Genomic DNA, 24,159 nt, shown 5'->3' on the forward strand with positions numbered 1-24,159 from the left:
GCACTTACCTTGCAAACTGCTGTACCATGCAGAAATACCCAAGGCAGCACAGAAATTGGAGCAACTCGGTCCTGCTTCACATCCCCTGCAAGAGGTAAGTAGGAGCCTCGTTAGCGACACAGAGATAGAAGGACGTTCACACAAGCAGGACGGAGCTGTAGTTAAGGTACTGGGTTGTAGGTGCAAGTCTCCCATAGTAAAAGCAGCTCCGGTATCGCAGCTGCTCGTCTGTAATATGTGAACACCACCACCACGCTTTCCCTGTGGCTATTTAATTTGTAAACTCCCCAGCCTGGGGCTGTTTCATAGCATGTATGTGTACTGTTCTTGGCCTTGATTCTGCTCAAGGAGCTAAATGCATGATTTTCTAAGCATAACTTTGTCCCAGCTACCCGTCACCATTTTTCATACCTCCTTTCAATGGCTATAACCATGTTGCAATATTGGAAAAAGTAGTAATATATCAGTGTCTTCTCATTTTCCCTTCCACCTTCCCAAGCCCCTCACGCCCTGTTCATCCCCTCTTCCCCAGCAGTCTTCCAGGTTGGGAGAAACTGTGCTAACACAATACAAGCAGCTATAAGTTAATTTAAACACGATAAAAGAATTCTACTCTCCCAATGCCTTGTTCTATTTTTTCTGAGCAGAGATGTAGCAGATATATAATTAGAATATATATATATATGCTATTTATACACATATACACACACACAAAAGCAAATACTTTATGATATATAAATATGCAAAAATGCCAGCTCTCCTGAACAAATAGTTTTCATACTAAACAACATCCCACAAACAGGGGGGGAAAATACTTTAGCCATTATGCAAATAAACAAGTGTTTACACCCTGGAAATGCAACTGCAACCTCAGGTACAACAGCATGCTGAACCATAATTAATAGCACTGAAAGCAAGGAGGGAGCAGATTGCTACAAAAGGGCCTGTGGGTGGTGGACTAAAATCTCAAATAGATGCAGAGCTCTGAATCTGCATTTTACAAGTGCTGTGGAATTAAGCTTTGGTTACGACTGGGAGCAGGGAATTAGGGCTCCTGAAGTCCTCGGTTGTATATTAAATGTCTTTATGCCTTGGGTTGCCTCACCTAGAAAGGAAGGATGGGAATAATTTCCCTTCTCAAACAAACTGTAAATTTGCTAATATTTGTAAGGTACTTACTTACAGATGCTCAGGGGAAAGGTGTTTTCAAGGCAGGGTGGAATTACTTGCTAAGGTGACTGCAAGCATCATACACATATCCATCTCGGAAGCTGTTTTTTTCATCTCTTGCGCTCACTAAAAGAATTCAGAAATCTTCTTGAGTCAGCTTTAGACATGAGGAACGGGTGCTGCTGTAGTCACCCTGTCTGACCAGAATACATAAAGCTCACGCTCGCCACGGCCGGGGAGTGGGGCAGCAGCGCTCGCCCAAAGTGGGGCTCCTACAAATCCTGGCACAGGTTTGGGGGACGCCATGAAGCCGATTACCATGCCGGGGTTTTATTATCTTTGTAAGACAATTTTATTAGTTTGCATAAAATACATTTCTGGCCTATGGATGTGAGAAACAAATGTTTTTGTTGTTGCATTCAGCAAAGGGAAATGTATTCTCACACACACAAACGCACCGTTCGCTAGCTGTGACACGCCAGCCCTTTGCCTTAGCGGCTGCTCATCCACCTCTCCCAGGAGGCTGCATCTGCCTCCCTGGCACCAGGGCTCCACGGAGAGCGAACCGCTGCCTTAAACATCTGCACAAGCTGCGGATGAACCTGCTGCGTGCTTGCCAGGACAAAATTCCGCTGGCGCCTGCAGCAAGGGCTATTGGTATTTCAGGCAGGTAGTTCCACAGAAAACTTACAGTGCAACTCTCCTCTTTTCATCCCTTAATCAGACCGAATATAAAATTACTAATCCAAAATGGCAGCGCCGATGCCACCGACACCCGTAGGCATTGCCTGCCTCCCCAACCCCTGCAGATGTACTTTACTGGCACGCTTCTGCCAGCTGGGTTTCAAACGGCTCAAGAGATGTTTCTGCCACCACAAATTGCTATCTTAAGCTCCGCGCTATACTCTCTCAAATGGCAGACAGGGGAAGATTAGAGGGTGGCATCCTGTAGTGTGATAATTATCAGCACAGCTCCCAGAAAAGGCTCAACTAACAGGCTGGATCGAAGGAAGCAGAAAACACCTGCACATTTCCATTCAGCTACCGAGAGAGGATCTCTGCAATAACCTTCATCTCCTCCCACAATTTTCTCATTACAAAAGGATGAGGAAGAACCTGCGAGTCCAATTCACTGAAAATTTTCCAAAGGCTGGGGTTTATTTTTCTTCTCTTTTACTTTTTACACAACAAATCCTGATTGTTTAGCAAGTAGGTCAGAGCAGGCAGCAATTTTCCTTTTCTGCAGGAAAACTGAGCTAAATTTTGTTGATCCCCTCCTCAATTTGAACTAAAGTTACAAAAATTGACAGGTGGTTTTGTTACTTTTTTTAAAACCTGACAGAATCTTCAGCATGTGCTCACAGAATGCATGTAAAGCCCTTTTCATCTGCGCAAAATAAAGAACTAATAAAATTTCGGGATTGCTGCGATAAAGAAAAAAGAAAGCCTTTTATGTTTGTTTTCTTTTTTTTTTTTAAGTACGGAAAAGAGCAGGTTTGCTGTTCTTTTAAGAATAATAGTGGGTTTCGTGCTCTGTGACAAGCTGCGTGCAGTACCTGCTGGCTTCCTGGTGCCCGCTCTCGAGGGTTATTTCGATGACTCCGCTTCGCTGCAGAAGGATTTTAACTCTGCCAGCCTACAGACCTACAGAATAACAAGAAATGCATGGTGAGATTCTCTGAGCTCCTTCACCCTTTCCCCCACCGCTAGCTGACGGAGGTGGGGATACCTCGACGTCCCTGACTGTCCACAAAGAAATGAAGATCTATGATAGCTCCCACCGCTGGCAAAGCAAGCAGGTGATGGCTGGAGGTGTCTGACAGCAATAGAGATTAACAAGTTTGTACGTGAATCTCCAAGAACCAGCCTGCGCCCCCAGCTTTGGCACTGGGAACACGGGACTGCTCCACACGCGGCAGTGCTTGAAGCAATCATCAGGTTGATTTCTTTAACATTTACGCTCTCTCTTGTTATCGCACCTTCTTGGTATTTCCACGCCTCCGTTGCAGGCCAGATTATTTCTCCTCCCCAGACAGGACAGCCGCCTTGGCTTCTGCGGAGCTGCCCTGCAACTCAGAAGAGAATTTGCATCCCTACGGAAACAAGGTTTTTCTTGGTGTTTCTTCAAAGGAATAATAGGGCCTACCAATATGCTCAGCCTGAGAAAACCGGTAAGATCATAAAGCAGAGCGGTATTGGCTGCAATAACTTCCTATCTGTTATGAAGCTTCCCATGGCTCAAACGGGTAATTATCTCCATGTGTGCTGACAGGTTCCCATCTGTTTAGGGCTGAACATTGCATCTTAAAAAGAAGCAGAAAGGAAGAGCACCAGTTACACTCTGACAGGTTCGCTCAGCTCTTCAGAAAACCAGAGGAACTCGATTTGAGATGCTAATGAATTCTTAGTAATCCACTCCTTTTTTAGTGCTGGTCTCTATTTCTCTGCAAAACTGGAAGATGGAGAAAAGCTGGAAACAGCAAAAATATAAGGAATATTTATAGGAGCAGACTGGAAAACCTAGAGGCCAGATCTTCAGCTAGGATTTAGGAACTGCAGAGGAACGACTCTGATGCGAGGTAAACTTTTAATATCTGCTGATGGATGAACAACATACACAGGACGCAAACCTGTTCTACCTTTGCATCCACCTCATCCACCCGCTTCCTCGCCTTGCCTCCTCCAGTCTTGCATCTCCAAACGTTTGGTACCATCGTCAGGGCAGGAAGCAAGAGCCAGGACTCTGGATTCTGCCTCCGGTATCTTCCAAACAACCTTGAGGAATTCCCTCGGCTCCCCCTGCTTCAGCCTGTTTAGATAAGGCTCACCTCCTCCTCAGGGCACGCTACACAGCTCTGGGATTTAAGGCACGCAAAGCGTTTTAAGATCCTTGTTGAAAGGCATGGTAGAAGGACCGGGCGCTGTTCATTGATCTCAGCCGTAATCACTGTCCAAAACGCGGCGGGGGAGGCAAGGAGAAAATGGCAAATCCTGGCATTAAATCCCCTTCTGCCCCACATGCCCCAAACCAAGACACTTATGGTCCTAAGAGGAACGAGGGCATCTGGAAATTCTGCGTATTAGCAAGGATCCTGCCGTGGTTTTCCGCAGTCCTGAGTTTCAACAGGACGCCGCTTTGGTGTGGTATCGCAGCGAGGCCGTGGGTGACACAGCATCACAGAACTGCAGCGAGGATCAGAGCAGCCAGGCCACGGGTTAACCTCGGTCCTTCAGTGCGTGGAACGCATTAAGTGATTACTTCTTATTTTTTTTCCCCGTTTACCTATTTTCTGTTAAATTTTCCCATTATCTTTTTTTTCCCTCTTTTAATTCCTCCAGCTGCATCTCATCCATATCGCTGCACAGTTCCGCAAGCAAAATAACAATAAAACTGGACTTTGCGTTATCAACATTCTGGTCAGCTTCTCAGCAGATCAAACCATTCCTGAGGCCCGGGCCAGGACGTTGGATGTATACATTCCTGCCCCTTCTTAGCCCTGTGCCATTCATCAGCCCTTCCACACGCTGCCAGCAGTCCTTAAATAGAAATGCCAGCCAAGGAGGGCACGGTGATTTTATCCTGCGAATTCATTAAGAAGGATGATACAAAACAGTGCCTTAATTCGCTCCGTATCCTTGCACGACGCATAGCAGCGCCTGTGCTGGATGAGTCAACAATTCCCCACTAATCGTATACTTTTATCATTTTCTAACAAGCCTTAAACTGCTTTCTTCAAGTATAAATGCAGGGCTGCATGTAAGCTCCTTAATAACATTTCAACGAAACCTCGGGAGAGAATAAACATTTGGTAAATGAGGAAAAATTTGATTTAAACAGAGTAAGTACTGAAGAAATTGTACTGCCTAAGACTGCATAGGAAGGGACATGAAACTTGGGAGCATTATGTCTTCCTTCTGCGATTTATTATCATTATTATTATTATTATTTCCATTTTGTAATGCTTATGGTGCACTAGATGCTGTTCTTATTAGTGCTCGTCCTAGTGGTCCAATTTTTCTAGCGTTTTCTTCTGCCTCCCACCACATTTGGTGTTTTAATACCCCAGCTCAATTCAAGAAACCGCAAAAGACCACCGGCTTTCTGCCTGTTGCTCAATAGCGTCCTAGTTATTTACACCCTCGTGGTGGTAGGGAATATCCAAAGACACGAAGAATGCGTATTCTAAAATAACGGTAAAAAGAACACCGTAAAGAAGCAACCCACAAGGCCAGTCTGGGGAGGCTGAGTGCACTGGCCTGGCACACACCTCCTGCCCCCCGAGTCGCAAATGCGAAAGGCCGGCTCGAGCAGGAGGGAGGGGAGCGAGGCACGATCCTTCCCCTCCACAACCAGATGCAATTTATCCAGGCATGACAGGCTGCAGAGCCCCTTCCCCGACCCTGGAATCGTTTGGGCTGGAAGCGGCATCCAGGGCCTCCTCCAGTTCCCCACCCCGATGCACAAAAGCTTCCTCGCTTTTCCGTTGAGCTATCCCCACCTAACCGCTCCTATTTCCTATCCGCACCTAGATCTACATTTAAACACAGGTTCTGCTCCCATCGCAAGGCTCTCCCATGTTTTCCCCGAAAATCATGCACGTGATTAATGCAATAACAACTGAAAACTGTGCTGTTTTAATAGCGTGGAAGATTTAGATCTTGCCGACACGGCCGTTGCAGAGGAATTTAACGACATGCTTAAACACAGCTTCAGCACGTTTACGGCTACCTCCCAGCTTCCTACGGGTTTGAGACGCCCAACGCGCTTGGGCTCTTTCGAAAAATCTAACTAGCAACTGCCTGCCGTCGAAACCCCGGGTATTTGAAAGGCTGGCTCCATCGCAGCCCCGCTCTTGTCACTTCAGCGTTGCCACCGTTTCTGCCGCTGACAGGAGCGGAGCACCAGAGGCACAACCGGTATTTTTACCAGAGTTACATCATCTTGCTCACACGTTCGGTGTAGGCAGGGCAAAGATAAATTGGGTACACAAGACAAGGCCACTCATGCATAGAATAAGCAGTTAGCGCTCCAGCAGAACCATCACCATAGTTTATAACAACTCAATTGTACTTTTTTTCTTATTAGCTTTCATCCTGTCATCTCAAAACAGTTTACAAACATTGACTAGATTACAGAGCCTCAAATAAAAAAAAACCCAAACGTGTGACTCACAGCCAATTTAAAACAAACAAGATAATACTTTTACCCCACAACGCAATTAAATTGCAGAACTGTCACTGTTGCTATCGTTAATTATGCCGATCACTATGTAGTTAGACGTATTTACGTAGGTCCACCACTGCATATGAAACACGGCAGCCTGGATGCAGCTGCAGACTCGGGCAACCCTTAAACCACCGCCAGGCTCCAGAAAGCTGAGCCAGAAGAAGGATACTCCATTTATGCCCCATTTTATTATAGTCTTTCCCCAAGCAATGGTATCTGGTAACCACTGGAAACATTGGTGTTGGTGTAAAGGAACAAGTACAGCAGTCTGAAATTCTTCATTCCGGCATTCCTGAAATGCAGCTCTTCTGTGGCGGAACACAGAGGTGCAGAGCATCAAAACGGCCATGGGGATGAGGAGAACGATACCATATGTGTGCAACAGAATTGCTGAAGGATTTACAAGGGCAGAACGCACGAAGAGACATTCGGCCAGGCGCTGCTAGCTATCCCCCAGCTGGAAAAAGAAGCAGGGACAACGTAAGTCTTTAGGCTCTACCGAGCTGCTGCTGCTCAACTCTACAGTCAGACTATGCAGAAATGCCTTGGAGGCACGTTATTTTTACACACTTGTCTAATTTACGTTTTCAGCAAAAATACTGTAATCATGGCTACATCGTCATGGCATTCCCACTCTGCCATTCATTTAAGCAGCAGTTATCAGACGATGCCATATCATTATATTTGGGGTGGATTTTTGTTTTGTTTCCTTGGCAAAACTGAAATAGAAAGTTCTTCCTTCAATAAAGTTCCAGAAAAAAAAAAAAAAACGCAAAACAAACAACTGCCTTTGGGGGAAAAAATAAACGTTACTGGGGACAAGTCCTGTAAACCAGCTGCAGCCCTCTGCTGCCATCGTATGGGAACTGCCTTCGGAGCAGCAAGAAAACCTCTCCCGAGAGGTTCGGTTACTGTCCCCAAGAGAACGAGTTATTTACAGTCAGCTACTTCGGAAGCAGAATTTGTAAAAAGAAGTAAGTTATTTTAAAAACCAGTTTGTTAGTGAATACGAACTGTTTACTGCTCTAACCAAGAACGGCAGCTCGCCGTGGTTTTCCCCGAGATGACAGCACCACAGAACACCACTATTTTACAATATAATGCAACAGCGTGTAACGGCAATTCCTAACGACTCGCTGTAGCACAGCCTCCGCTAACAATGTTTGCAGCTGGTATTGTGCCACATGTTAGTTTTACCACGCCACAGCTTTGCTCCAAGACATATGTTACGGCATGCTGACCCAGCGTTGTGACATCTTTCCGCTGCAGCATAATTTGTATGCAGGCTTCACGGTCCTGCGTACGCTCATCCCGCAGCATCGGGTTGCGAGAGCCACGCGCAGCTGCGCAACGAACTTCTGCTCTGACGTTGGCCAACGCCGGGGCCTGGCACTGCCGCCCGGGGGGATGTTTTTCCTCAGCAGGTTGCAGATGGGGTTTGGCGGGCCTGGTCTCGGCCAGGAAAAACTTTGCAGAGGTGGGGGTTGTGCTACAACGCAGGCCGGTGGTGGCACTGAGGCTTGGTCATGGCAGCAGCCTACGAAGGCCTGCAGCTCCGCAGGCGCAGAGCCCCTCACCCTGGCATCGTCTGGGCTGGAAGGGGGTCTTCTCCAGTTCCCCACCCTAATGCACAAAAGCTTCCTCGCTTCTCCGTTGAGCTATCCCCATCTAACCGCTCCTATTTCCTATCCGCACCTAGATGACGATGCTGGCACGGAGCGACGCTCCTCGGGGTACCCCACACCGAGGATGCGCGCACACAGGCCCCGCCGCACCTCAGGCTCCCACACCGGCCACCCGGCACGGCACCCCTGGCCCGAGGGCACCAAACCGCCCCGGGGAGCCCCGATACCCCCCTTCGCCCGGCCGGGAGCCGGCCGCCGAGCCCCCGCTCCCCGCGGCGCCAGGGCCGCGCCGCCGCCTCCCGCCCGAGCCGCGCTCCGAAATGGAGGCCCAACCACCGCCTCTATTCATTATTCATGAGGGGGTGGGGCCACGCCGGCCTCGTGACGAGGGGGACGCGCTTTCCGCTTTACGGGGAGCTTATTAAATATTCAACAGGGGGCGGGGACAAGAGGGCGGGGAAAGCCGTGCCCGAGGCCCTCCCTTCCCGCCCCGCACTGCAAGGGGCCGCGGGCGGAAGGGCGGGAAAGTCGTTATTACAAACCAATTAGCACAAAACCCACGGAGGGGGGCGGAATTATGAATCATACTAACGAAACACTACTGGAACAAAACAATTCTGTTGCCTGTAGTGATTTCTTCCTTCCAACACGTCTGTGACCGCCGTCGGCCCCCTTGACAACCACCGCCCTGAAACGGAACCGGTTTTTTCCGTGTTTGCAAACATTTCTGCTCCTGAGTAAAATACACAAACACAGGTGTGCCTGCCTGCGTGCACCTGTCTGCGTTACTCTGCCCAGAACCCCTTTTAACCCCAGTAGGTAGTGACGTTTGACCGAAATCATGCTTTTAAAAAATTAATTTTAAAGAATAATTTTTAAAAAGGGTATTTTTCTTCTTTTTTTTTCCCCCCTCAGGGACATGGGGTATACCGTGCTTACCGGAGGCAGCGGGGCTCGCTCGCCCCACACAGCCCCGTTCCTCTGGGGCTGCCCTCAGAGGCAGCCGGGCGGGCGCCCTGGCTGGGGGATGTTTGCAGGGAAGGAATTTCCCTGAGGTAAAAAAGAGCTCATAAGGTGTTGTCTGTAAGCAGGCACCGACCGCCAGACCTCCTCTATTACCTGCGTGTAAGTTTGGGGTTCAGGTCCCCGTTTTCAGCCCCTCAGCCTGAATTTTGGCGGGCTGTGGGGGAGAGGGGCTGCGGAGGAGAGCCGCGGCCTAGCCGGTCCTTTGGCCTAAAGGTTTGCGTTATCCCAGCTAAAGCCCACCCAAAAGCGCAGGTAAAAGGCCAAATATAACCCACTGCCTCAAATACTGCGGAGCAAACCCTGCCTGGGCTGAGGGAAAAAAAGCAGGGTTTGGTGTTTCCCCTCCGCCCGGACCCCGAAGGGACGAGCCCGAGCCAGCCCTTCCTCACAGGAAAAAAATCCCAGTCGCCATCAGCAGCAGGGTCAGGATTCCCTGAGCTGTGCTTTTTACTCACGGTTATTCACCAATTTAGATGCTTACAGGACTGGCTTGCACTACCAATCTGATGTAGAGCCTTCGGCATAAATAAAAATATGTTTTTTTGTAAACTGTCGGTGTAGGCCAGGGGGTAACAAGTACTAACACAACTCCACGGCTGCGCTTGGTGCTCTAAGGTTTGTCATCCCTCACTGGAATTCATACATTTTTATTTGCACTGACAAGAAAAAAGAGAAAATTGAAAAAAAAAAAAAAAAGGGGAAAAAACCCTGTCGAGTTAATATTTGAAGCGATTCGTTGTATGCTCTTTGTGAGGAGGCAGGGAAACGGAAATGTTCCAAACCAATCTCCAAAGTAAACAACCTTTTGCAATAAATGTTTGCCAAATGCTAACACAGGGCTCAGAGAAATATCAGGACAAAAGTGCATCCATTAGCAGGAGTTTAGCGACTGCTTAAGAACAAGAAACATCCTAGAGCCGGTTGAAAGTTGATGCTTTCTGCTTTGTAAACAAATTAGCTTATAGCAACAAATAAGATGACCCTTCTTGGCTAATATTATGAGTTTAGCTTGTTAAACATTTAACGTTTACCTTTCAATTTTCCAGTCTGGATTAAGCAGTTCTCTAAACAAGTGGTATCCCAGCAGCAGATGGAGATGCACAGACCATTGCCCCGCTCTGGCTGAACTCCCTAAGAAATAAAAACCACGTTAAGTCAAAGAGGAAGCAAACGGGAGCTCTCAGTAAAGTCTCTAAGCTTTGGCTTTGAAACTCACTGCTTGTACTCATTTTTATTTACATTACTTTTATCTAGCTCTGCTCTAAATTAAAATAGTGGTAGTCAATTCAACTCCAATCAAGTTGAATTAGAAACAGACTGGAATTGGCTGAGTACTTCTGAAAACCTCCCTTGCGGCGAAGTGGTTTTTTTCTTCCATGTAACACAATTGCAAACCCAAGGTAAGATTTAAAAAAAAAAACCACTTAAAGATGCCATAAATCCTTACGGTACAGTCCTGTTAAAGACAGTAAGGGGAGCAGCGGAGGAAAAGAAAATATAGGATTGCAACTTTATTTCTAAAGTATGAATCAGAAATAAGTATCAGATTTAGCCTGTCTTGAACAAAGTTTAGTGGTGCCCTGTCTATAAACGGGAGCAGAGCTGCTGTGGGTATTGTACACAAGGAATTTAAGTTGTCTTGGATCCACAGTTGTGTGTATAAAATTTCCACTGACTTCAGACTTTGCTTTCTTTGCTTTTAGAAGATAAACATTTTTTCATATAACGGTACGTTTATCTATAGGTGGTTTCTTGATTGTTCTTAAAGGCGTTACATCAATTTTCTGTCTCTCGCCTCGGCAGCGTAAAAGCCTAATGAAACACTAATTTTAGGAGCAGTTACATTTGCTCATGAGCCTCGTGAAAGTTTAAACTACAAGCTTCTTTAGCTAGCTAGAACTATACCAGACCTAAATGAAAAAAAGCTTCCAGTGAAGTATAACTTCCTTAAATGTACAATGCAAACTCTATCCAGCACACAAGCGCAAGTCAGCCAAACCCATTTGTAACGCTTTTAGTGAAAAGCCCCATATTCTTTCAGTTGTCAGTACAAACAGCGCTTCCATTGTGGATGTGGTAATTTTGCTCAGAGGCATATTGGAGAGGTCTGGCTTGCGTGCTTTTGTAACAAATACGAAGGATGTTTGGAACTTGTTTTCTGTAATTTTTGTAAATTTTTAATCTTTGAAACAATGAGGTCTATTCTCTGAGAGTATTTCCCACTGATGGTAACTGGGATGTTGCACTGCAGCTTGGACGGGTTCCAGTCATGTTACTACCAGTGCTGCCAGCTCTTGTAATTATACTGCAGCACTCATTCTCTTTGGCAATTTCCCTGAAGCCTCAGCTGCTGGAATCAAGAAACAGTGTGAAAAATCTCAGTTAAAAAAAAATCATTTTAAGAGGTAGTGAGTCACTAACTCTCATTGTTGCCTGACAATGTGAAGGGTACCTATTCTAGGGACTCAGAAACCAGAAGGCAAATCAAAAGAACATATTTATTGATCTTTTAAAGCTCATTACTTTTCAGACCCTCATCATTTTGGGAAATCCTGGGTCACTGCATTTTTTCACATAGCAGTACTGTATCATTTATTTGTTTATCACACATACAGTCATTATATGAAATTAAGCCATGTATCAACTTAAATGCTGCGGGAAAAAATGGTTTGACGCATCACTTTGTTACTTTTAATCTTTTTTTTTTGGTCATACACAAGCATGCATGTAAGTAGTTTTCACTCTAAAAGAATCAAGTAACACGACAATCACTTCAATGACATCCCTATAACTTTTCCGTAGTGTAACACGGCAAAAGGATGTTGTTCATTACTGTAGCTTGTACCATCGCATGTATTTCCTCAAGAGTTTCCTTTCAGAACTATTTTCCTAACTTTCTGGTGTCCCACTCATATGATGTCCCCCAGTGCTTTTATCTTTTCCTCCTCTAAGATCAGCTGAATACGCCATTCTCCGAGACATGGAATTAGAAAATTATTTAGTAAATTGCATACCATTGCACTAAATTCAAACAAAAATTTATCCTACGCATATGACAACATTTTCACACTCCGTCGCTGTGTCTGCAATGGAGTGATTTCCTCTTAGCCTAGTTTCGGGTATAGTATTTTCCTCCTCTGAAAACAGGACTTGCGTATTTTCTCTCCAGGTTAAATTTATGGGACTAAGAGAACAATGACATCCACTGCAGGGACCAGCTACACCTTGATTCCTAATCAGAAATACAGACGCAGTAACCGGCGCCCCAGGCAGCGCCGCAACATCTTGGACACAGATTCCCAATCTCTGTCCACGCTTGGGTATTTTAAAACACTTCCATTAGAGATCTTTCAAATGGTATTGAATTACCTTTCAGGTGAGAATCTGGTAAGAAAGATATTACTTCCAACATCTGAAAATTACCACAAAAGTTTTCCATTTAGAAAAAGCCATTATTATTTAAAATGTATTACTTTTTAGCTAGTTGAAGTCATTAATTGTGACTTACTCTCTGAATTTTCAGCTTTTATGTATGAAGAACCAAATGACCAAAATTTAAATGATAATTACAAACTATTTGAAGTGGGTTTTGCCTATTACGTGTGAAAAGTATTCCTTAGATCTATCCATTTCTAATTATTACAGTTTGTTGGCAAAGGAGATAAACAGCAATTAAACTTTGTGTTATTTGTAAATCTTATTTCTTGGCCTGTTTTTGAAGTGAGATAAAGTCATTGACTAGCGATCAGCATTTTTCTTGCAGTAAAGATTTACAAGTATACTGGCTTTTGCTTTTTCAGTGAAGGATATCAGCACGCTGAGCATGGTGTCGAAAACCATCAGCAACCGCCTTATTAATTACATCTCAACCCCATCAGGAAACCGAAGGCTCTTACTGCAAGACTTTCATAACCTTGAGCTACCTGGCAAGAGAGAAGGATCCTATATTTTAGAGCACTACAAATCTCTAGGTGATCCTTTAATGCAAATGGTAACAATTAGAAGAGAACCAAATGCAGTTAAAAGGTTTCTTCTGTTATATGCATTGATCGGTAAAACGCTGAGGACGCGGCCCAAATCATTTGCACAGCTCCCTCTGAAAGTGAAGTTCCTCCCCATGCCAAATAGCCCACTCAAATACCATTAACTGGCGGGGGGGGGAGCTGAGAGGAATTACCTGAAATGATTCCAAAACCTCTCAGTTATGGAAAAAATAATATATGTTCTGCCTCCTCTGTGTTTATTTTTTCATGTTAAATGGCAAGCAGGGCTTGGGCAGAGGATCAGTTCTCAGTAGTAGGTGTTTCCAAATTTAGTTTGTTTGGACACCACCACTGGAAACTGCAGCAGAAACCAAGACTCCCAGGCCCCACGCTAGCTGGAGGAATTTGGCTCTTCAGACCGCCTTCATGGATCACTTTGGAGTAGCTCGCATTCCTCAGTCTGGGAAATGTAGCCGCAGTAATTAAACCCAGCCTAATTCTGAAGTGACCAACAACAGTTGCCATCAGAAAGCCTGCTTGGTAGTCTGCTTGAGATGTATTGCAGACCACATTCCACTCCGTAGAAAAGAAGTATGCTCATCACAGAAATGATATCACAGTTGTCAGCGACTAGCATTCTCCTTGGCAGCTTTGTATCAGAGTTCAAAGACTGAAACGGGCACGAAGAACGCATTTTCCTCTCACTCTTAGCTTAAGGGCAATGTGAAAATATCTGCACTTTTGCTGTCGTGGTGTACTGTGTGCTACCCAAACCCCTTCTGGGTGAAAAGATTCACTTGTTCTTTCTTTCAGATACTCAGACCTCTTTTGGCACAGCGTAATAGAAATCTAGATCAAAATAACGTGGGCTCGATGGTAATGAGGAGTGCTGCACATCCTTAAATTCAAAATTGTTTGCTTTTTAACTTTTCTGCTAACCTTTAAAACACATTGATTCTAAGTCGTTCAGCCTCTCTCTCAGAAATGAAGCATTCCTTCTTACGTGTCTTGAACACTGATAATTTTCTTCACCCACCCACTATCAGTGCTCTTCTATCAGAGAAGCAAATTAAATGAAATCCTAATTTCATCCATACCAATATACTGTTACCTAGCTGATTAAAAAATTGTTTATTTGACAGGGAAATAAAATGTTGCCATGGTTAGCTGCAGAATTATAAGTATGGTTTGAACGTAAGACATTAAATAAAGGCATACACAAGGTAAAGGAACGCTGTTAAAGTCATTTAGACCAAAGACCTCCTATTATAAACAATCCGTGTAGGTTTTGAGGTATCTTAAAGTAATCTTAGTGTTTTGTTTTTAAAATGAAGCCTGAAACCCTAGAATTTAAAAAAAAAGAAATCAAAATGAGTTTGGGCTTTGTAGTAACCACATACAAAATGGCCACTTGTTATTTCAATGTAGGTGTGAACCCATCGCTATAGTAGGCCTAGTAGTAAAAACACGACATTTTCAAATTATAAAGATCTTTGGCAATATCTGTGTCACCGGCGGAAGGCTGAAGAGAACATTTCTGTTAAGAAGTCAGTTGCAAAATCAATATTTACTTTACAGCAAGAAAGACGGGACTCAATGGGAAAAATTCATTCCCGTTCAGAGAGCCTGAACAGGGTCTACGCATTACATAAATCTCACTTAAACTCGGAGGGGTCTGGCTCCGCTCAAGTCCGTGGTAAAATCTTCCAGCACTTGTAACGGGGTCAGAATTTCAGTCATTGTTTAGAATGGGTTTGAGTCCTAAATGAGCGTGGCGCTGTTGCCTGTACGAAACCGGTACCTTTTGCTCAAGCCTTTTTACTCAACGTAATTTTTGCCCACCCCGACGGCTGTATTCTCATTTGCAGCTACACCGCCTGAGCAGTTTCAGCTATTCTTCGGGGAGTTCTCTCCAAAGTCTAGTCTAGTCAGTAGAAAATTTACTTGACTGAGCTTTGGACCATGTCCTAGGCTGATGAATAAATTATGTCTGTCACGTAGGAATGCTAACACACTTCTAAATAAGGAAAGAGTCAATTTAGAACCACAGCAAATGCATGAAGTACTGTTTGACATTGGAGAAGTTATGTATTTTTGGGGAGACTGACAATTCACAAAAAAAAAGTTTCCTTCCCCGCCCTCCCCGCCAAAAAAGTACATGTTTTTCCGTGGATTTCTTGATTAATTAACAAACCATATATATATATATATTATTCTGGTAGAAGTTTTTGAAGAGCAAGCTGTTAACCCATTTTCTATCAGTCGTGTAGAAAAAAATGCTGCTTAACAAACAGCTGTTCCACGCTATAATGAACTCCAGACTTTGACATCCTAAACACATACCATTTCAGTCCTGTATAGGAAAATAATTTTACCTCTTAGCTATGTTTTACATTAACACAGTTTAGAATATTTTCTTTTTAGAGCATGTGGCTATCTTGAAAAAATGTTGGAAGCTTGGCTTTCCATGATGTAAGGGGAAAACCAGTGTTCCCCAGGGGGCTGTTAAAAGAGGTGCAACAAGTAACATTTATTTCCAATATTTTTCACAGCTGTAATTCATAAACCAATACAGTAATTTTAATAGGGCTCCAACTGTGACTAACGGGGACTTTAAAACAACACAATAAACAAGTCATGGCATCGGAAGCCGACGTACTCCCTGGCAACATGTCTTTAGTAAAAGACGTCCCCGCTACAAAAGCGTAGCCCCCTTCTCCAGGGCACAGATCACGGCTGCGTGCCGCTCTCCTCGCCTTGCAGCAGCAGCTTTGTCTCACTAGTGTGTGCGTGCCTGTGACGCGAATGCTCAAGCTAATTCAGCAGTGTGTGTGCCATCTAGGTATACTTATAATCGTGTATGTATTTGTTTTGTTCACAGGACTGTTGCTTAAAAGATGCACGCTTCTGCTGCCTACAAAAGATAGGCTAAAGTATATACACAAGATTCTCTCAGAAGTAAGTTCACGTTCCTTTCGCTAGTGTTTCAAGTTGTCCCTCGCGCTTACCATACCGTTTCTGCAAGGCGAATATTAGTTGAATTATGCCTTTTACAGTCCCTTTGCTGGAGTTCATCACTACTGTGTAATGAATTTATTGATTTGAAATCAGTCTCCTCTTAATAATAATAGAAAAGCCTCAGCCAGCGTATTGAACACAAGGCTGTTCTACTGAGATTTCATATTCCACGAGCAGTGGTTTTCAACTTCTCTGCGGTTCGTGGACTACTAGATATCTTGCAGCGGAAGAGCACAGCTCTTCGTAGAAATTTCATTCTCCAGAAAACAGGGTGGCTCTTCTTAGCTTGCTTTTGCATGCCCGTTTGACCACAGTTTTGAACATAACGCTAAGTCCTAACATAGGCACTGTAACTTGTTTCCTTATACAATGAAGGAAGGGAATCCTTCTGAATCTCCCTAATCAGTATTGATGTACACAAGTAGTACAGCGAATTTTCAATCACAGGAATTAGCTTATGGTCGGTTAAGATAAATGACTTGTGTTTTGCACTTGCAGGTTTCCTGTTTTAAACTTAATGGTTGTCCAAGTCCTTTGCATTGTTTAGGATTACAGTGCTATGGGGTATTTTTACAGGTACAGTATCTTTGTGGAGAGAAGGCAAGTATCACAAATATAAAAGAAAATCAAGGTAGTTTTCTAAATTAATCTGTGTTTTTGCAAGATATTTAGAAGTATAAGATGGTTTTGAGCCTTGGGGGGTAGGGGGAAGGTAGTTATTCACACGGTTCTCTGAATTTCCTCTCTGGTTGTTAAAGTTGCTGATTTGACTCTTGGGAATTCCTTGGTCTGGATTTCACTACCAACCAGTCTGGATTTTGATTAGCGATTTATTGTCTAAGAAGACATGGGAGGAGGGGAGCATTTTATTACACAGCTTCAAATTCACAAATCAAGAGCAGAGATGATTTAGTTTGAAAGTAAATGGCTATACACATCATATGCCAGAATATTTTTGTTATCTTGTGGTAGCTTAAAATTAATAAATAAATAAAAAAAAATCAGTGTCAAATGAATTAGTTCAGCAATCCACATCTTATTTACCGTAATGACTACTGTGATTGCAAACGTGCAGTCAAACGCTAAGGGTAGGACCTTTTTAACGCTACTTGAGATGTCTGATTGTGAAGTGTTAGCATTGCCATAGCGGAGGCTTTACTGGAGAGTAACTTTGTTTAGAAAATACAGAGACAAATTCTCTCGTAGAAGAACAGGCGTTTTGAGCACATTTTAAATGCATTTAAGTCTTAGAAACTTGTGCATACAGGTGCTGTATATGTATGCAGCATTAAAGTATTTGATAATACAAAAAAAGAGTTATTATCTTTCCATGGTTAAGAGCTACAGATAATTATTTGTGCTGGGACATTTGTCTTCGTAGCAAATACCTTTGTGTACTTTTCCACATAAGGTTCAAAAATAAGATCTTGGCCCTGAGTGCGGAACACCGTTAGCAGCTTTTGATTCTGGGCTGCGCGAAGCTTAAGCACAACCTCTGCTATAATGTACAGCACCTCTGTGGCAGATAATGGTTTCCCTGCGCTCATCAGGGAGGTGCTGTGCAGACACCACGCTCCAGGTGTGACACCTTCCCTCTCTGTTCTTCTGACAAATTGCAGGACAGACTGTATTTATCTGATACGAGAAATGGCGTTGTGATCTAAATCTGTGGCTCAATCTATTCATTTTTATCCCCTTTCTTTTGTAATCTCCAGATCCTAACAGCAGGCTGGGATGAACTCGAGTGTCACCGGGTTTTTAACTTCCTCTGTGAGCTGAGCAATTTACCCCGTAAAGTACAGACAGTTGTCAGCAGCAAACCGGGTAATCATCAAAGCAGACAGAAGTCCTATAAAATCAAAAGGCGCTCTCATGGAGAAGTCAGAAAATGGATCTTGATTACTGCAAACAAAATATGTCTAGAATTGAGAATGTTTTAGCTCAGCTAAGCCTTGTAGCACCAATTCTTTCCTGACTCTCATGTACATTCTGTTAGCTCCAGTATTAAGCAGAAAGTGGGCATTGTAAAGCAAATGCTTGGCCTTCATATAGATGAATACAGCTATTTTTAGTTCACCAAAAGCAAAGACAAGTGCTTTTGTCTTTGGCACATATCCTGTAGCAAAGAGAGTTGTCTTGAGAGGCATTTAGGTTTTTTTGAATCATTCCGTTATCAAACCAATGCAGAAGTTATGTTTATATGTAAACAGTAACGTGGACTCCAATCTTTCCTACCCTACACCAATGCCAGGGAAATCGATGGGAAAGGAACCAACGCAGAAATAAAGTGATGCAGTAAAAAGGCTTAATATTTCTGAAACACAACACTGATGTGGCACATGCCTCTCAAGAAATTCCCATGTTACCCAGCTGGGTGTTTCTGTGCAACACTGCATACGCAGCCATATGTACACTTCCTCCTATTTCCACTTACTGATGCCAAAAACCAGAAACCAAAAACATAGCTGCGAGCCCTTGAAGACATGCATGAGTTGCTGCAGAAAGGGACCAGAGGGTGCATCGATAGATTCTATGGCCTGAATTAGTGCCATGTATCCAAAAGAGCCAGGCTTGGGAAGTAACAGCTGAGGATTTAATTAAATCCCCCTCGATGTTCTTGGGCAGCTTTAAGAAAATCCTTCCTTCTCTTCCTATAAAAAAAAATAATTATCATCTGTATTGTGCGAGGCTTAATGGATTTATAATATCTACATTCTTTTACCCCAGGAAGTGCCCGAAAGCTAGAGCTGCGGATAAGGTTATACTGTCGTAGCGTCTTGTTGAACCACTGGATTCATCGAAGTGATTCTGCATTTTGGTTGACTCGTATTTTAAAGCCGTGGCCCATGGTCAACCAAGCTCGCCTGCTGTATATCATCTTTGGGCCAGTGTCCTCTCTTGACGGCGAGTAGTCTGGGGGGTTAATTTTCAAAGGTTGTTCCTGGAGAAGGAGATTTCCTTGCAGGATGCAGCATTTCTGAAAACTAAGCTTTATGCAAATTTATACAATTACATTTTTGTAATCGTATTGCCTAGGAAAAAAATGGTTCTGCTTAGCCAGACCTCACTAACATATTTAAAATACATAAATGATACATATGTGTGTATGTATATATGCATCCCTATATATATGTATATATAATCCCTATATATAAAGTTACAATTCAAGTGAAGAAATTGCACCTCTGTTCCTCTATTCTCCCCTGCTTAGGGTAGAGTTAGCTTGAAGGCACCTCAAAGAAGCCATTTTCCCTGCAGAAAAGCATGCTTTCTCACTTAATAATCAGACCTGGGTTTCTTTAAATCGCCCTTTGATTCGTGCTGCAACTACCAGGCGAGACCGTGCTTTCGCCAGGAAAGGTTGCACCAGGTGATCCTTGAGGTCCCTTCCAACCTGCTCTTCTGCGATGCTATGACACCACTGTCCCTACTAAAATGACAGATGGAAAAAATCTCACGGTCCCAAAGACTGAGCTGTGTTACCTGAATTCCCCTCCTCTGACTGCTGTAAGGCCCAGTTTAGCACCTTCCTTGTTTAAAAAAAATTTACTTCGTCACTTAATAGCAGTTGTGATTAATATATTGCTCAGGACATGTGGTTTGGCAGAAAATGATAGAAGGACCAACAGATGAGACCAGTCTGAAAGGTCTAGCAGATGCAATTAAACTGCTGTACGATACAGAAGCTAGAGAATGGACAGCAGATGATGTTATCAGTCTTGTGGATGAGCTGTCAGGTGTGTTTTTGCCTTTATCATTAATCCATAGGATTATATGCTCACGTCCTCCAAATCTGGCAGTCGGTATGTTTCAGACACACAGGTGCCTTGGGAAGCCGACTGCAATATTCCTTACAGTAGCTGTGGCGTAGCTGGAAAAGCCATTACACTCGGAAGCCAGGCGGCAGCTGGGGATGAGAGAAACCCAGCGCTGCTTACAAATTCAGGCTGTCGTTCCGCATTGTGAAATATTTTAAGAATCCATGCAGACCTTTAAAATTCACGTCTTGTCTAGCCATTGTTAAGGAAACGTTGTCCAAGCTGTGTAAGCTGAAAACATAACGTTTGTTCAAGCCAAAATTCTACTGAACGATGTGAATGGCTACATTGAAAGTTAGTTTGGGGTGAGATTGTATCTCGGAAGCTATTGTGAAGAGCTCTAACTGTATTGCCAGTAGGAATTGCTTATATGACTTCATTGCTGCAATTGTATTCCAGAGGGTATCCCCTCACAAATTCTGGTTAGCTATCGAAGCCAACAATTCGTAAATTCACATCTTTCAGAATAGTTTTTTGTGGCACTCCTTTCTTTTTGGTGAAGGATCACTAAAATTCTCTCTATTTTATTACAAAGTTGTTCCCCGGGAGTGGCTCATGGAGAACAACGCTCGGCTTCTTATTCTGAGTGGAAACAACATTTGCTTCACTTTCATGGCCAGTAAAGCTGTGAACGGAAGAGCCGTCGAGTTAGCCAGGCTCATGGTCTTCCTGGCCTTGGTGAGTACTACCGAACAGCGCAGTTGTCTCTCTACTCCCAGATTTGCTTTCTGAGACGTGAAAGCTGTTTCCCCATCTACTCCTACAAACCAGGAGTAAGCCCAGCAAGAGACTCGGTGCTCTTCCACCCTCTGGTCCCTGTCCAGCACATCTCTGCAAGGCAGCAAGCCTGTCCTCCAGGAGAAGTACCACTAACAAAACATTAAGTTCCTGCATTAGCACGCCAACGATAAGAACAACCCCTATATCCTCATAACAAACCCCAATTTTCCAGCCCACGGCTGCAACTGATCCGTTAGAATCGGTAGTTCATTCTAAGATTTAATCTTGCCTTTTGTAGCGTCGTACTCATCATGACAGGCGTATTTCTGCTATTTCCTGTGTATATCAGGTCTGTGAGAAGGACCTGTACTGCATGGACTGGGCAGTAAAAATGATGCAGAAGGTCTGCAAAATTTTCAGCACTCCAGGGGAGAGAACCAGCTTCCTGCAGTGCGTGGAGAACGCCTTTGCTCACATGATCATGGACATGCTACAGGCAGTGCTGTCGGGTAAGCCCGCGGGTCTGCGAGCCGGGGCGAGCTCCTTAAGCAGGAGCGAGCGCTGAGCGAGGCCACGCGGTTAGCGCGGCGTCACAGCCTGTCCTTCCGCCCGCCCGCCCCAGGCAGGACAATCCTGGAGCGCCCGACGTTTTTTGATAACACAAAATAATGAATCAAGTGTCATAATTGGGAGAGATGTTTAGTTTAGCCGATCTCTCTTGTCTAAGACATTCCCAGTGCCGTGGATGGTGAAACCAAGAGTCTTTTGAAATACCTCCCGCCAGAGCGTTAGGCCTGAGGTCCTTTTGGGCTGCGCCTAAACACAGGCTCCGAGCAGCTGCCAGCCGGCCTGTTCAACGCAACGAGCTGCAGTTGCTCCCTGTCCACAGCTTGTCAGCCTTGATAAAACCTCCAGACTGATTACGATGGCAAGCTCAGTTAGGCCAGATTTTTGTCTTAACGCACAATTGTTCTTGTCCATCTTTGGACAAGCTGGTGAAGGAATTTTGGAGAGGGTCTCCTGTGTTATTTCACAGCTGCCCTGCCATCAGGTGCAGTAGCCGATGCCTCATAAATCTAAGCAGAGGCTGCTGATTCAGCCTCTGCTGAAAACACCGAAGGAGCAAGATTTATCTTCAAAGAAGGCATTTAGTTTCACAAATCATTTTCAAATGTTTTTCTTTGCCCTGGTAGGGGATCGTGATGAAGAGGACAGCAGCTTTTTGAATTTGTTTCACCTTGTAAACGCACAAGCGAACTTCCATAAAGAAATCCTGTACCTGACCATGAGAAGCAACGGCAATACCGTTTGATGCTCTGAATTTTACAGACTCGTGCTCTACTCCTGCAGGATTTTTTTTTTGTTTGTTTTTAAATATTTGCAAAGCAGCGTCCAATGATTTCTTAAATTTCTGGAATATAAGAGCTGGAGTAGCTGCGGGACAAGCTAGTGACATACATGTCAGCCCAGCTGAATGAGCTCATGGAACAAACTGGGGACCTCTGAGCACTCGCAGCCGCGTTCTGCTCCTCCGAGGCTGCGGTAAGACAGGCTGAGGACGCAGGCTGGGGGCCTCTCCTTTGGGAACACAAACGGCGTTCCTTTCCCACTGTGTACATTTCCATACCCAATAAAAATGACACGGCTTTCGTATTTGATGTGCATACACAAACTGCAGAATGTTATCTTAGTTTAGAACCAAAAACATTTCGATCTTTTAATTTTGTTTTCTCTTGGGAATCGGAGGAGAAAGAGACAGACAGAATTAGAGAAGCACAGCTGCATTTTTCCGGTTTGCCAGGGTCTCTCTCGCTAACTCTTACATTCTGTGACGGAAGCGCTCCATAGCTTGTACGTTCAGCTTTAGTGGAAAGAGGGGACTCCTGAAAGCAACTTAACTGCTTTGATCCAGCAAAGCAATTTTCCTCCCCCAAGCTACAGGTGCTTTTAACCATCAAGCAGAAGAACCTTCAAATCCCTCTCCTGCCTCGTGTAAGAGCTGTTAAAGTGTGTTTGCCTTTGTAGGACTTAGCCGAGTTGAGGACACGCGTTCAGCGCGCGCAGGCTAAGATCACTGTTTCATTAAAGTATATAAACGTTCGCCTTATAAAAGCTTTGGATTTTCTGCTATATTGCCTTCAAAACAAAAATATGTAATGCATAATAAAAAGCACTTACTTTACTGTGCGTTGTTTACAACGTGGCTGTTTTCTTCATGTTATTAACTAGCCGCCTTCTCCACCTGACTCACTTCCCAAATGTTTTAGTGGTCCTTCAGGACTGGATTTGAGCTGCGGGGACCCACCTTCAGCTTTGGAAGCCAGCCTTCAACTGTGGGAAACAGCCCAACGGTACCAATTTATCTCAGCTGCTCCCACTTGATTTCATCAGCCGTGAGCCAACAGCAGCTCTGTAATGATTTGCCTGGAAGTTTGCATGTTAAAAATTCTTGCGCCATTTGTTGAATACATGATTACAGACGGGATTTGACTACATCAAGGAGTGGATACGGGCTATAAATTTACTGAGGATCTGTGCAGCGTGCCGGTAGATGGCAGAGGTGAAACCTTCCCCGAAAGGAGTGTCTGCTGGCGATTGCTTCTAACATCCCTTTTTTCTCGCTCTTTGAAGGTTATAGTTAAGAGCACGCTGCAATGCTACAATTGTGCTGCAACTAGGGGTTATTTCTGAAGGAAGCAAAATGCAAGACTGTCTGAAATGCAGTCAGTGAACTGAACACCTCCAAACCGATCGCTAATGAACTCAAAATACGAGGAGAAAACAGACTCGCGGTGCGTACGGTGACAGGGAGATGCAGCCAAGAAGCCGCTGAGGCGGAATGTGACAGCCCAGATCGTTAGCCGCTCCCTCCCGTTACACGCAGGAATCACTACCAATAAATAACCTCAACGGATGGAGTCCAGGATAACGGAGCGGGGTCTTGAACCACCACATCTTCTCGGGCCGTCGTATTTCTGGTGCGCAACGCTGCTGCGACACAAAGCGGCGCAGGGCTGGCGCAGGTTTGCTGCCAGTGCCTCTCTCGTCTCCCGGGACCCAGGACACAGCGGCGATAAATTACAGCCCGTCACAAGGGCTGCCGTTGTGCGAGCACAGCGACACAGGAAAAGTGCGTTCTTTGATTCACTGGCAGCAGTCGACGAAGATGAAATGTCAGCTCTGCCGGCAGTAGCTCGGTCTGGCAGCAGATCCTCCAGGAATGCAAGTTTTATGCGGCTGCCAATTGTGAAATATCGATGGCATGATTAATTATTAGTAACCGCTCTTTTTCTTACATACACAAAACTCAGCAAGTGTTTGGCGTTCGTTTCTGCGGCGTTTGTACGTACGCCAGCATTCCCACCAGAGGAGGCCTTTCCTCCCCAAAGGCTCCAAGCTCCAACCCACCGCAGCGGTACTTCCCCAACCCGTTTTGTCTGAACTGGAAAATGACACCAGCCTTGCGGCCCCGTTTTCCGATATCGCCGTCTGATCGGCTCTCGCAATTAAACACCGCGGGGCTGATGGCGTCCGGGTGGGGAGCCCCCGGGCAGCGCCGTGCACCAGAGGAG

The 24,159-nt window shown here is 44.6% G+C and overlaps 1 protein-coding gene and 1 long non-coding RNA gene across 3 annotated transcripts in view; one reads left to right on the forward strand and one right to left on the reverse strand.

The window, feature by feature from the left end:
- Window positions 1–22,932, reverse strand: part of LOC148054248 (uncharacterized) — a 24,628-nt gene extending 1,696 nt beyond the window's left edge. Inside the window, exons 1-5 of one of the 2 annotated variants that reach the window (XR_015707531.1) lie at window positions 22,766–22,932; window positions 10,080–10,179; window positions 2,727–2,814; window positions 1,184–1,296; window positions 9–85 (exon numbers count right to left, since the gene is read on the reverse strand). This is a non-coding gene — a long non-coding RNA (uncharacterized LOC148054248). Of the gene's footprint in view, window positions 1–8; window positions 86–1,179; window positions 1,297–2,726; window positions 2,815–10,079; window positions 10,180–22,765 lie in introns of both variants that reach the window. The other variant, XR_015707530.1, reaches the window with a different exon arrangement.
- On the forward strand, window positions 12,244–21,899 carry FBXO47 (F-box protein 47). The gene is made up of 10 exons (XM_009475845.1): window positions 12,244–12,424; window positions 12,849–13,019; window positions 15,913–15,989; window positions 16,548–16,625; window positions 17,765–17,873; window positions 18,777–18,953; window positions 19,640–19,786; window positions 20,403–20,545; window positions 20,937–21,096; window positions 21,781–21,899. Exons 1-10 carry the CDS (start codon window positions 12,244–12,246, stop codon window positions 21,897–21,899), a joined length of 1,362 nt encoding a protein of 453 aa, XP_009474120.1.
- Window positions 22,933–24,159: the final 1,227 nt, after the last annotated feature.

The sequence above is a fragment of the Nipponia nippon genome, unplaced genomic scaffold, assembly GCF_047370975.1.
Source record: "Nipponia nippon isolate SJK-2023a ecotype South Korea unplaced genomic scaffold, ASM4737097v1 scaffold_32, whole genome shotgun sequence".
Taxonomy (NCBI): Eukaryota; Metazoa; Chordata; class Aves; order Pelecaniformes; family Threskiornithidae; genus Nipponia; species Nipponia nippon.

What these genes read in the sequence shown, in the direction of transcription:
- FBXO47 (XM_009475845.1), top strand. Translation starts at nt 12,244, where the DNA reads ATGACATCCACTGCAGGGACCAGCTACACCTTGATTCCTAATCAGAAA. An exon ending in TACACAAGATTCTCTCAGAA is followed by an intron (nt 15,990 to 16,547) that starts GTAAGTTCACGT and finishes TTGCACTTGCAG; the next exon opens with GTTTCCTGTTTTAAACTTAA. An exon ending in GCTATGGGGTATTTTTACAG is followed by an intron (nt 16,626 to 17,764) that starts GTACAGTATCTT and finishes TGTAATCTCCAG; the next exon opens with ATCCTAACAGCAGGCTGGGA.